The sequence below is a fragment of the Musa acuminata genome, chromosome BXJ1-10, assembly GCF_036884655.1.
Source record: "Musa acuminata AAA Group cultivar baxijiao chromosome BXJ1-10, Cavendish_Baxijiao_AAA, whole genome shotgun sequence".
NCBI classification, from domain to species: domain Eukaryota; kingdom Viridiplantae; phylum Streptophyta; class Magnoliopsida; order Zingiberales; family Musaceae; genus Musa; species Musa acuminata.
In genome coordinates this window covers 24,673,841-24,687,548 of record NC_088336.1, presented here as the reverse complement: position 1 = coordinate 24,687,548, position 13,708 = coordinate 24,673,841, and the positions used below count along the sequence as shown (strand labels likewise).

General features: G+C 39.9%; 1 protein-coding gene, 1 long non-coding RNA gene and 1 pseudogene across 2 annotated transcripts; 2 read left to right on the top strand and 1 right to left on the bottom strand.

Moving 5' to 3' along the window:
- The window catches only part of LOC135595673 (protein REDUCED CHLOROPLAST COVERAGE 1-like), a 41,216-nt pseudogene extending 37,594 nt beyond the window's left edge, over positions 1-3,622 (top strand).
- Positions 3,623-3,797: 175 nt separating this feature from the next.
- Positions 3,798-5,057, bottom strand: LOC135595677 (uncharacterized). Its single transcript, XR_010480595.1, has 2 exons — positions 4,669-5,057; positions 3,798-4,071 (listed from the first exon to the last, which is right to left on the bottom strand). It is a non-coding gene; the product is annotated as an uncharacterized LOC135595677 (long non-coding RNA).
- A 2,647-nt stretch (positions 5,058-7,704) lies between these two features.
- On the top strand, positions 7,705-8,587 carry LOC135594787 (plasma membrane-associated cation-binding protein 1-like). The gene is made up of 4 exons (XM_065085296.1): positions 7,705-7,815; positions 7,926-8,015; positions 8,076-8,193; positions 8,277-8,587. The coding sequence occupies exons 1-4, from the start codon at positions 7,705-7,707 to the stop codon at positions 8,585-8,587; spliced, it is 630 nt and encodes a 209-aa protein (XP_064941368.1).
- The last annotated feature ends 5,121 nt before the right edge of the window (positions 8,588-13,708 follow it).

Genomic DNA, 13,708 nt, shown 5'->3' with positions numbered 1-13,708 from the left:
TCATAGGCTTGTCAAGAGACCAGACAAATTTCATAAAGTTTCTCCCATTTTTCTCAGTCTAGTCGGGGAATAAATTTTTATGGCCGTTGACAAAGGCCATTGTTCTATTTTAGTCTCATGTGTGACATGTCTTGAGTGTTTTCTCTGTTTGGTCATTGCTCATTTTTAGCTTGTGTTTTGAAGCACTGAGGTTTATATTCTTGATGTGTTATCATGAGGGTTGGTTGATATGACCGGTTAAACAGAGAATTTTCTTTTTACATGCCAATGCAAAACTTAATATTAAAGCTTCCATGACACATATCTGTCTTATGGTTTTGGTTATGTCTACTCTATTATTATGCATATTAGCTAAAATATGCAAAGATGGCATTTTCTTCGTTTTTTTGCCACAAAGAATGCAGCTTAATTTGAGAACAATGGCTTTCTAGATTTAACTTTAATATTTACTTCGTACCTGAAAATTAATGTGTGCATAAAAAGTTGAAGAACAGAAACTAACAAAAATTAAGCTTCTTACTTTCCAGGTTAGTATTGTTATGTTTTGGTGTTTGTATTGGAAATAATAAGCCAGGACCATGCTTCCATTATATGTTATTTACCATCACCCTTAATTTTTCTCCTGTTACTTGTTAATCAGGTATGTGAAACGTGCGTTGTATCTTTTGCATCTTACTTGTGGACCATCTCATCCAAACACAGCTGCTACATATATTAATGTGGCTATGATGGAGGAAGGCCTGGGAAATATACATGTGGCACTTAGATATCTTCATAAAGCTTTGAAATGCAATCAGAAGTTGCTTGGTCCTGACCACATTCAGGTTTGTTTTTGTTCTCAAATTCTGTTTCTTCTTGTGTCTTTTTATTTCTGAAGTAGTCATAGCATTCTTTTAAGATAAGCAGCTGATGCTTATTGTAGTTCGGTGTTAGAAATCATAAATTATTACAATAATTGGTTAATGAAGTCCCACAGAAACATTATTAATTACTTTGAGATGATAAGGCATGTATTACAGAGTGACTTCTAGCTAGTTCACCCCTAATCTGCTCACCTAGTGACCTGGATAATTAGGTGATCTAGAACCCCTTATCTATTGACCTTCTGCTGTGTGGGAGAGGGCTTTGCCAAAGCAGTATAAGTTAGCAGGTTCGACTTTCAGCAATCCATATAAATTAGGAGCATCATTGGCCTGTTATCAAGGGGTTCAGTTATATGCTTCATTAGACAATCTCTGGAACCCATTAGCCAAAGTTTGCCACACACATTATTATTCTGCCCTAACAAGAGTATACCATTCTCGGTCATGCAACCAAGATTTGTTATACATAAGAAAATGGGACAGCAATTCATTCCTTTTTAATTTGTTAGTTTGGGTTTGAACAAGTACATCAAGCAAAATCAGATGAGCTTAAAATCTATCATGTGGTAGAGTACAAAAGGTTTTGGGATCTATAAGAAAAGGATTGCTTTCATATCAAGGTCATCTGGGATGACCTAGTCAGCTTAATACCTAAGCGAACTCCTTCACTCTATTTTCTCTCTAACCTCCTCTTTCTACTCAACATGAGAAAACAATCATTTCCAAGTTCAAAATGGGCATTCCCTTTTGGATACTCTATTATATTTTGAAACACAGGTTACTTGACAAATAAAAAGTTCAATATCTCTAGATGCATTCCATATCCATACTCTAGTGGGACATCTAGTTTGGCTCCTTTGTGACCTCTGAAATGTACGAGCCATACCTTTCTACTTGTGGGGGTTAAGGCTGCGTACATTGTCCCTCCCGGATACTGAATTAATGTGCAAGTGTTAAGAGTGTTAGGCTGCCACTTTGTATACACCTCCAATATTTATTAGAGCTGACTATCTTCTAGATATGTCCAAGGGTACTTCTCGAACACTTTGTAAGTCACTAGTTTATATTTTATTATCGATTGGGAAGAGCTCATTATTTTATCATCTTTAATAGTTCATTGTTCTAGAAAGTAGATGGGGATCCACAAAGCATAGTCTATGGAATATAGATTTGATTTTGACTGTTACCTTTTACATTATTCTCTTTTCCTTACAAGTATATCAATATAAGATTTTGTTCTAAAAGGTGTTTTACAATGTACTGCACTAAGATGCTTGTCAACACTTTTTTTCTTCCCATCTTTTGATTCAGAACTATATATTTTCTTAAAGCAAAAATATGAGATTTCATTGTATACATGATTTTGCTGCCACATACACTCTGTCTCACTCTTTCAAAATTTTACTTGTTCCCATATCTTCGTCTTGTTATTTTCATTTCATTGCAAAACCAACACCAATTGTTTCCAACTATGTAAGGGAAAAAATTGCATCTCTGTTTTCTTGTGTTCTTGTATGGAGATGGTACACACACAGACATGATGTAGCTGGACATACATAGGAACACAAAAATAATGGACACTAGCTGCATGTGTATGTGGAATGAAGTGGTTTTTTTTGTCTCAAAACAGTCTCTTTTTCAGAAAAAGAGCTTCTGATACTAACTTGCCTTTTCAAATTAGTCCTCTGATTGGCTCTCTTATGATAACATGAAAGTTAATTTTTGGCAGATAAAAAACCTATCAACTTTATAGTATAATGATAATATCTTTTCCAGGTTTGCCTGTGATAAACCAGATTTATAATTTCATTGAATGATCTCACACTAACTGTCTTTTAACTTTCAATGTCTGATGTAAGTAGTTCCATTATTATTTTTTTGCATTGGATGGTAGACCTTATTTTATTTTTATATGAAGAGTATTAGGTATATATATAATATATGTATCTAATTTTCTACATTACATTAGACCGCAGCAAGTTACCATGCGATAGCTATTGCACTATCCTTGATGGAAGCATATCCTTTGAGTGTTCAACATGAGCAAACAACATTACAAATACTTAGAGCAAAGCTTGGTCCAGATGACTTGCGTACTCAGGTGATTTATGCATATCTTTATATGGAGAGACATCAATAAAACTTTTTTTTTCTTAATTCTGCATCGATTTAGTTTCTTGACTCACAGAGTTGCCATTTGATTTCGCAGGATGCTGCTGCCTGGCTCGAGTACTTTGAGTCAAAGGCTATTGAGCAGCAAGAAGCTGCTCGAAATGGTACGCGGAAGCCTGATGCATCTATTGCCAGCAAAGGCCACCTGAGGTACAGCAATAATTGCAGTGATTAGGTTTAACATGCTTTGGGTCACAAATACTGTGAGCATGCTCACTCTGCACTTATTGCTGATATACGTGATCTATATAACGTCATCCTCGTGCACTAAAATTAATATTTTCATTGACTAGATGTGCCAACTGAATTTTCTACTTCCACTAAAATGATGAATATCCTATGCCTGATCTCCTTGATTTCATTGATTCCAACCAAGATGGTAGAGGAAGAGATGCTGAATCCCTGAAGAGGAAGAATCTGGGTTTAATGGTATGTTGATAAGCCTTTATCTTGTTTAAATACTTCTGAGAATCTAATTGTGTATTTATGTTTGGTCATGTTGGCTTACATGTTTAATATATCCGCTTGCTACCTGAATGATTTTTTAAGTGGTAGATCGAATAAATGTCAAAGACAACATTTATAGAGCCAATAATTTCATGCTAACTTTGGTGGTGAATTAGGTCTTAGGTAGTATATAGTTTAACAGAATAACCTAATTTATAGCAAATATCAAGTTAGTCACTTGAAATAATTCAACTTGTACTTAATTTTTGCATCTAAATTAGTGGTAAACTGAATAAATTTTGAACTTAACACTCATAGAGCCAATTGTTTCATGTAAATATTGGCAATAAATCAGGTCTAACATAATATAGTGAGCAAACTATGCTAATTTATAACAAGCAACTAACAAGTTACTCACTTAAAATTTTTCAAATTGTACTTAGTTTTTACAGCTCTTGCTGCCTGCTACCAATCACTTGATTATAGGCATGCATTTATTTTACCTTGTCTGCCCTGCTTCTGGTTCAAGAAGATACTGCCTTATTGCTATATAACCTGTCCAAGTATTTGAAAGAGAGTCCAACTGAACCTAGAAAACAGAAGTAGATCCTCACTCTTAATTGTTGTGCATGTGGATAATCAAAATACTCAAGCTTTATGTATCAGTACTAGAAAAATATTTTTTGAGAAACATGTCCTACATCCAGCTAGTCTTCAAAATCATGATGTTAAATGAGAATTCGCTGCAAAGGCCATACTGTTTTTGCATAACAGTGTCCTTTAGGTATTTTTTATTGGTTATGAACAATATTTTCATAGTTTCAGAATTCTTTTAGTGTTTGATACTTAATTGCAACACAAACCAACTTATATTAACTAGATGCTTGTGCACTCTTTAATTAAAATCAAAATGTATTCCAGATTATTTATAGTATTTAAAAATATATATTTTTGTGTTACTGGGCAGTTTTTCTCTCTGTACTAAGATGCTAATGTAGTTGCTGAAAGAAATTGATGATGAATCAGACACTTAACCTATAAATGGAGCCAATAAAAAGTATTGAACACCAACCCATTAACTTCTATGAATGGAGGGCGGTGTTCTAATACCAATAATAAACAACACCCAACACTTTCGACGAATACTACGATGCCAGTATTCTCAAGCTCATGAACAAATAGGCACCTGGAAGAACAGAGGGGCTCCACGAATTCACAAGAGCAGCGTTCGTTCCGCCGATAGAAAAGAGGCTTTGCTCTTCCTTTTTGGCCCGTCTACTGAGACAAAGAAGCGAAGGTCGCCATTGGAGATAAGAGAGACAGAGGAGGAGGCGATTAGAAACGGAAGCAATGGGAGGATAGCGAGAGGAGGAGAGAGGAGCAGCGAGTGGGCTATGATAAGGGACGAAGGGCTGAGATCTAACCATCACAAAGGCCGTTGGCAGCTTATGACCGCGTCCCCTGCCCCGAAACCAGTCATCGCTTTTTCAGTCTCGTATTCACGTATTCTCCCCACTCGTGTCTCTCATGCCTGACTATATCACCGCAGGCGTCATTGTCACCGCAGTGACGGGTCCCACGTTCTCGAGGCAGGCGGGTACGCGATCGGAAAACTCCTGCTCTGATCTGTATCGCCCCATGTCTACGTAGAAATACGTATTTCGAAAATTTCCCCGGACCCCATCGTGGCCCTTGGATCGATGATGGAGGGTGAGGATGCGCCCACCCAATACGGGTCGGACGACGGGGAACGGAGCAGTAGCTCCGGACCTGTTTGGTCCATTAATGGTTTTGGGTTGTGGGAGGAGCACCCTTTTTGGGCTGCTCCCGATGCTTGGGGGCTTAAGAGCTACAAGTCGGATCCGGGTCTGCTAAGACACCACACTATTGTTGGCCTGCGGCAGCTTGTTGTCACGAACGGTCGTCGCGCACCCGCAACAACTCCGTTCAACGAACCGTTCGTCGCTCACACCCGCATGTACAGCTGCTCGACAGCATGTTTCCTCATGGTTTTTGGTCATTTTGCTTGTAAATATGTAAGTTCGAACAAGCTGCAGCGTTGCAAAGCGACCGCTCACCGAACCGAGCAAAACAGCCCAAAACGGCTCCGTTTTCACGTGCCGCGGGAGGTGAGCGGAGTGCTGCCTCCGCTCACCAAAATGTCAGCCATCTCAGCACCCAGGAACCCCCCGGGTGGCACATGGCTGGATGGGGCTTCGGTTATATACCGGGCGTTGAACACTCTTTCGCAAGTTCGCACGTGACCTTTACGGGAACTTGGTTTTGCGCCCGGGACCAGGTGAGCGGCTGTTTGTGGGCTTGCAGCTGTTCGTTCATCCTTGAAAGCCTTGTTTTTCTTCCTCTCCCTCTTTTCTCTTGTGCACACAGGGTGTTCGTCGAATTGCTTGTAAAGCTTTCCTTTTCGCAAGACTTCGGGACTTGTCCGTTGCTCGTTCTTTCGATCTAACTTTCTTTCTCTTTTACAGGTCCTTCGGGACCTGCGAGAGGTTACAAAGTGGCTGATCCTTGTGGAGCAAGATCGTAAGGGCGAAGCGCGACTTAGGCAACGCAAGCTAAGTTCGCGTCTTTGCGACGAGGGTGACTCACGACTTAGGCAACCCAAGCTAAGTTCGCGTCTTTGGCCGCAAGGGTGCATCACGCCTTAGGCAATTCCAGCTAAGGTCGTGACATTGTGGTAAATATTAGCTCAGGTGAAATGTAAATCCAAGGAACCAGCGGTTGGGTCGCGGCCTGACTCGACCCATTCCCCAAGAGCCCATGGTCGAGTCAGAGCCTGACTCAACCCATTGAGCGTAAGGGAACAATAATTCTTTAAATATGCACTATAATTTATTATTTCATTAATTCTACTTGTTCATGCAATTTATGTTCATAATTAAGATAGAGTCAATGGAGTTGCCCATCCGATGTGATTGGCACTACCGCCAAATTACGTTGGTGAATGAATTGGATTTGACGAACATGGGTGACTCTCTTTGCAATGCAATAAAATTGGTAGATATTTCTTATATCACGACACATTATTGCACGAAAAGTAAGTAATTGGGGAAAAGAAAAAGGAGGGGGAATTTGTTCGGGCAAACACCTAAACATCACCCATCACAATGATTCGAAGCATGGCCTCATTCATTTGGTGATGATGACAAGGGCTTCTTCCTCGGATTCTTGCAATGTATCGGGTATAAGTGGAGATATATTATTATCTGAAAAGCCTAATACATAAAATAAAATATTCCATGATAATTAGAATTCTTTGTGGAAATCTAATAATTATTCGCTACCATAGTTAGGTGGAAGTTCTTTCTAATTAAAACCTCCCCGGGAGACCATTAAAAAACATAATACTTAAAAAAATCATAATCAAAATCTTAGAATATCTCAAAGAAATTTCTTCCAATTTAATCTATATATATATGTTTTTTGTTGATAAGGGGTCCTAAAGGTTTTGTTGATAATTAAAATAAATAATATTTTCGAGGAACACACAAAAAAACCCAAAAAAATGACACCCCAAAAGGGATTTGAAAAAAAAAAGTATTTAAATATTATTTTAAGTGGGATAAAGATGACGGAGGGCGGATCTGTGTGCCCCGAAGCCACGTGGTCCTTAGGAGACACCAATACGGCTCCCCAACGGGCCCCGCGGCCCAAAGCGACAAACCCCGGTTTCTGCCACCCCTCGATCCGATTCCCGGTTCGCGTCGCCTCTTTCCGTTTCCCACGGGGCTCGGCGGACGGCGGTGGCACACGAGGACAATAGGCGACTGCGACCTCCAGCTGTCACCTCCCCACTGTAACCTTCTGCTGAGCCGGCGATCCTTACTTTTAGGACGAAAATACCCTCCGCATTACATATACGCGGTCGTTTTTACCTGAGCTTTAGGAAGGGTTACACCGTAATTTCATAACAGTGCAAGGGTGATTTGGTGCGTTGTCCTTGTATATTTCCCTGGCAAGCACATGGCTCCGCTCTCCTCTTTGTTTTCGTGCATACTATACATTGGTGATCGTAGGCATAGAAGAAAGGCAGAGGAGCGGAGTGGAGAGGAAGACGCAAGTTTCATAGTACGTCTTCTCCTCCTTTCTTTACCGATCATTTGGTCTCATATAGTTTAGTCGTGTGGTGATGTTTGCTTCTTCTTTTGGAGACACAGGTGTTTGCGATTTGAGCTAACAGGAGAGCAAGAGGAAGAGAGCAGAGATGGTGAATTACTGGAAGTCTAAAGTCCTTCCGACGATCAAGAAGGTGTTTGACAGGAACGGCAAGAAGGCTGCCGCCGCCGAGGCATGCAAGTCCTTCGACGAATCGAAGGTGCATGGGGTTTTGCTTCTCTTCTTCTTCTTCTTCTTCTTCTTCTTCTTCTTCTTCTTCTTCTCCCTTCGACTTGATCTGATCTCTACTGGATCCTTTGTTTGGTTCAGGAGGACATCAGCAAGGAGTTCGAAGAGAAGAAGACTGACCTGCAGCCCAAAGTTGTGGAGATCTACGAAGCTTCTGCCGTTGAAATCAAGGTTTATCGATCTTGAACTCATCCTCATGTTATTCACAAACTCTGTATCAAATACTTACAGCCTTCTGCAAATACTTGCTTTGGACGACGACAGACTCTGGTGAAGAAACCGACGGGGTCAGGACTGAAGAAGAAATCAACTGTTGTGATCAAGTTCATCGAGGAACTAGTGAAGATCGGTAATGCTTTCTCTGTCACAGATGTTATAGTTGTTTTGAGGTGATAGCGGAAGGGCTTGTGATGAGATTAGATCCTTGCGCAGAGTTCCTTGGCTCGAAGCCGGTGAGCGAGGCTGCCGCCAAGTACGGCCCCGGCCTCGTCTCCGGTCCCGTGATCTTCCTCTTCGAGCAGGTGTCCACCTTACTCCCCGCAGAGGAGCCGCCTGCTCCCGCCGAACCGGCCGTCGAGAGCACCAGCAAGGATATTACACCGGAAACCGCGGAGGAGATCAAGAAGGAAGAGGCTGAGGCGGAGGTGGAAGAGGCACCTGCCCCGGCCGACCCGGCTCCCTCGGACCCCTCCCCGGAGACGGAGAAACCGGCCGAGCCAGCGGCTGAACCCGCCAAGGCTTGATATAAACCACCAGCCTCCCGAACCGATCATTCCACCGCCACCTCGCCACCACCGCGCACCCAGTGTTTCCATGATTTATTATTCTTTCTCTTGTCTCTTCGTCAATTTGCTTCTCTTTCTCCTGTACGTAACTATGTCTTGGTTTCTCTCATTTTGCTTTCGGCAAGGGGACATGCAGGCCATGTAATATCATTATTAAGTGCAGTGTGGTGTTATGTTATATTTGGGATCGATAGCTTCATTCCATCTCTGTCAAGTTTCCTTGATGGAAGGCGTAAAAGAAGAAGGGCAAGTGTGTGTGTGTGTGTATATATATATATATATATATATATATATAGAGGAAGACCGAAGCTTGACGACGAAGAACAGAACGTGGTATCACCGACTGCAGTGGGCTCCATGCATCAACGTTCATCGATTGGTCATAATGTAGTGAACGCTCATCATTCAACCTAATGACTCCAACCATTCAAGTTAAATTACCAATAATAAATCATTAATTCCTTTCATAATTGGTTGATATGTTACAAGCTGTTAATTGGGAATTGGGATGGAGTCCAATCCCAGGAAAGTCATCCACCTTAGCTTAACTCGTGGAGATTAATAAAGAAATCATGTACAGTTTTTGCAAGTGGAATGCCATTTCTTTTCGTAATCTCCATCTAATTGCGTGTCTTTTCCACGAGGAATCATCATCGTCGTCCCTCGTAATTGCATCCCGTTCACGTCTCTCGTCTTCCTTTGCCTCAACATATTATTGGGGCTGAGTTCATGGAGAACGCGTAAAGATTGGTAATGCTTTGAAGGATCTTGTATCCACTCCATAAACACACAAGTATATAAATAGATTAATCTAATACGTGAGACTTCGATTAACATGAAATCTAATAACATATTACTCCCTCTGTGCATTAACGTAAGAAACATGTTTCTCGTGAACAAAATCAATCATAGTCATAGTATGATAGACAAAAAAAAAAAAACAGAAATGACAGCATGGGAAGAGTCATAAATGAGATGGAGACAATATCTTGCATGTTATGGCTACCACAAGGGATGACAGTTAGGTCGAAGAATTTTTTAGAAGAAGAAAGTGATGCAAGAATGCAATGTAATATTAATAGGGGTATTCAAATCGAATCAAAAAATTAAATCAAACCTAATCGAATTGGTTTCGAACCGATTTAATCTGAATCGGTTCATCAGTAATTTAGTTTTAAAGATTATAAATAATTTTAATTTGAAAAGATATCTTGTTTATTTGATTAATCGATTCGAATCAAGCTCAGTTAAAAAGTAATAGTTTTTTAAGTTTATAATTTTAACTTTTTAATTGTATCGTTAAAATATCTAAACATTTTTACAAGTATGGATCAATCAAGCACAGTTAAAAAGTAATATTATTACCTTTACTCTTCTTGAGGATTGATGATTTTGACAGTAGCTTAATCCATACGTAATCGATTACTTAGGTTCCAAATGATTTTAGTTTGAAGTACCTTCCTTTGAACCGAATCATTTTTTTTATTTGATTTAATTTGACCCTTGATGCTTCGATTTGAACGAATTTGAATACACATAAGAATTAATTTAACATGTGGTATTGTCGTATGAATTTAAAGAAGATATATCACAAACATCATGTATATTATGGAAAGAGAAAACTTTTAAAATTAATGATAAAAAAATAAATTAGAAAACTGATGCAAAATATATGATTCCACAATTCTTACCTACATCCATAAATCAGATTCTTCACAGCACAAAAAAAAAATAAAAATCTCTTTTGAATTAGCACAAATCCAGATTCAAATTCCTTTCTCGATCCTTTGTGGACTCACTTGCAAAACGTTGACGAATAAATAGTATTATTTAAACATATCCAAACTCATGAAAGGGTGTTTTTCATAATTACATTTTTAACGGATCGAATAATTTCAAATCTAATTTTAGGACTCTTAAAATACTTATCATCGAAGCATTCGAGTGCAGCGGCAGATTGAAGGCGCCCATGGGATTCCAATGGCTACGGGTCGATGCACGACGCTCGGTGGCTGCTGCATTCTCGCCTCAGGTTTACTTACCACATCACACCGATTTCATTAGTAGCGGGCGATGTGATCCAATGCTCCGCGCCACAGATTAAACTGGGAAAAGCATGGCATCGTCGTGGTCGGGAATGCCTCAACACGGTGCCGTCATGAGAGCAAGAAGAAGAAGAAGAAGCAAGCGAGGAGGAGGAGGGAGAGTGGAAGAAAAGAAGAAGAAGAAGCAGCAAGCGAGGAGGAGGAGGGAGAGTGGAATCAAAGAAGAAGAAGAAGAAGAAGAATAATAAGAAGAAGAAGAAGAAGAAGAAGAAGAAGAAGAAGAAGAAGAAGAAGAAGAAAAAGAAGATGAAGCAAGCGAGGAGGAGGGAGAGTGGAATCAAAGCCTTGTAATTCTTGCAGAGAGAGCAGAGTAATGAGCTGACGCCTCAACCTGCGTGATATGGAACGAGACATCACGTCCTTGACGCCCTTTCTTCCAACCCAATTTACGCTTAACGTTACCGCCACGGTCGAATCACGCTTAGTTGACCTGGGATCGGTGCCGATGGAGATGATCTGCGGAAGAGATGGTTGGTTCTCCTTCCCACCTTAAATAGTCAATTCGTTGAAAAGAAGAACAACAAATTCAGACAAAAATTCTCGATAAGATCTATGTGAACAATGATCGATTAAAAAAGTTTATTCATTATCGTGACTAATCTTGGAAACCAACTCGGCGATATATATCCCTAAAATGTTCGAGCTATATCCCTAAAATGTTCGAGCGCAAGAACACAAAAAAATGGACGAATTTTAAGAGAAATAAATGTTTAAAAGAATAAGTATCTTCCTTAAATATAAGAACAGATTGAAACCTTGGGATCTTAATCCATTTCTCTTGTCAACAGCATTCTGAATGGGTGGTGAAGAAGGATCGACGACTGCTACAAGTACTGGCAGCCAACATTCAGGCAGACATGGTCGTGTCCAAGGATGGAAATGGCACCTACACGGACGTCGTGATGTTTTTCATATCGATATGTTCTTTCTATTTATACGGGCTAAGATGGAGGATTTCTCCCAACAAAGCAACGATATTTTCTGATGCAGTTGGGGAAATCTTTGTTAGAAAAAGAATCAGCACTAAGTGGGGGGGTGAATTAATGCAGCGGTAAAAATTACGTCAGTTCAAACCTTCGTTGCGATTAAATCCGTTTCCAACGAAAAATCGTTTCGTAAAGATATTAACTTTGAAAGTGTACGAAAGAGTGTAGTGGATGTAAAGCAAGTAAAGTGGTTTGCAGTAAAGTGAATTACACAAGAGAAATGCAAACCAGATTTTTATAGTGGTTCGGTCGTCGTGACCTACATCCACTTCGTCGATTCCTCTTCCGTCGAGGCTATCAACATCCACTATCGGTCTTCTTTCAATGAGCGAAGACCAACTACCCTTTTACACCCCTCTTCTCATTTTCATAGATTTAGGAGATAACCTTTTATAACCCTCTTTTACAAGGTATCCCTCTCATACATCCCTTAGAACTCTCTCTAAGTTTTGGGAGGAGGGAACTCAACTTTCTAAGGTTTACAATTTTAAAATCATAGGGTTTTGCTCAATATTTCTTGCTTATCCATGCAGGAATAGCTGAGATATTTATAGGCCCCAAATGAATTCAAATTTGGAGCCCAAAAATTCAAACCCCCGAAATTTTAGGGTACAGGTGGTACCACTGCCTGCAGCCTGACACTGGATGGTACCACCGCCCAAACAGCCTTGGAGACTGAGTCTGGGGGTACCAATGCCCAAACTGGTGGTACCATCGCCTGACACAGTCTCGAAGACTGTGCCACGACGGTTTCACTTGTTTGGTCACTATTTGAGCCTTTCTCTTGGCCCAACACAACCCAAACATGGCCCAACTGTCCCCTAATTGGGTTGGCCCAATTCTAATCCCTATTATGTGCTAACTACAAATTTTAAGATATTTACTAAGCTAAACAAAGTCCGTAAGTTTAGGTTTCTTCCGGCGAGCTTCTAGCAATCTTCCGGCGAACTTTCGACGATCTCTCGGCAATGTTCCAGCGGACTCCCAGTAAGCTCCTGGACATCTTGATGATCTTCTTGGCGAGTTCTAACGAGTTTCTTTGACAAGTTCTGGGACTTCTCGGTCAATTCCGATAGAACTTTTGACGAACTCTAGAACTCCCAACGAAATTGCGTTCTTGACTCCAAGACTTCATTTTGCTTTATGCCTTAGTATCGTAGTTAATCCTGCACATGTAAAAACATACTTCGATCTAGACAATTATTACTAAGCATGAATCATGTTGTATGGCATGTCATTGGTCCATCGACGCTTCATCTGATTTTTTGACGCATCGTCCTCTCCTCCAGCCTATTGCCCAATCGATCGGTTGACCTCCGCAACTCCGATATCCTTGGCACAATTTCCGCTCTTCTTAGCCCAATGCCTGAATCCATGGCCTGAAGCCTCCTATCGATACATCATCCGATCCTCCGGCTAGACTATCACGGCCTTAATTGGAATTGCTTAAGGCGTGAGGCACCCTTGCGGCCAAGACGCAAACTTAGCACGCGTTGCCTAAGTCACGAGGCACCCTTACGGTAAAGAGGCGAACTTAACTTATGTTGCCTAAGTCATACTTTGCCCTTGCGATTTGCATCCGCAAAGATTAACCCACTTACAACATCTCGTAGGTCTCGAATGACCTATAAAAGAGAAAGCTGATTAGTTTGAAAAATGAGCGACGAATAAGTCCAGACATCACGCGAAAAAGGGAAGCTTCACAAGCAATTCAACGAGCACCATACGTATATATGAATATTTATATATAAATATATACAAATATATATATATATATATACAAATATACAAATATATATATATATATATAATATAAATATATATATACAAATATATATATATATATACAAATATATATATATATACAAATATATATATATATATACAAATATATATATATATATATATATATATACATATATATACAAATATATATATATATATATACATATATATGCATATACATATACATATATATACATATATAT

What these genes read in the sequence shown, in the direction of transcription:
- LOC135594787 (XM_065085296.1), top strand. Translation starts at nt 7,705, where the DNA reads ATGGTGAATTACTGGAAGTCTAAAGTCCTTCCGACGATCAAGAAGGTG. An exon ending in AGTCCTTCGACGAATCGAAG is followed by an intron (nt 7,816 to 7,925) that starts GTGCATGGGGTT and finishes TGTTTGGTTCAG; the next exon opens with GAGGACATCAGCAAGGAGTT. An exon ending in CTTCTGCCGTTGAAATCAAG is followed by an intron (nt 8,016 to 8,075) that starts GTTTATCGATCT and finishes AAATACTTACAG; the next exon opens with CCTTCTGCAAATACTTGCTT.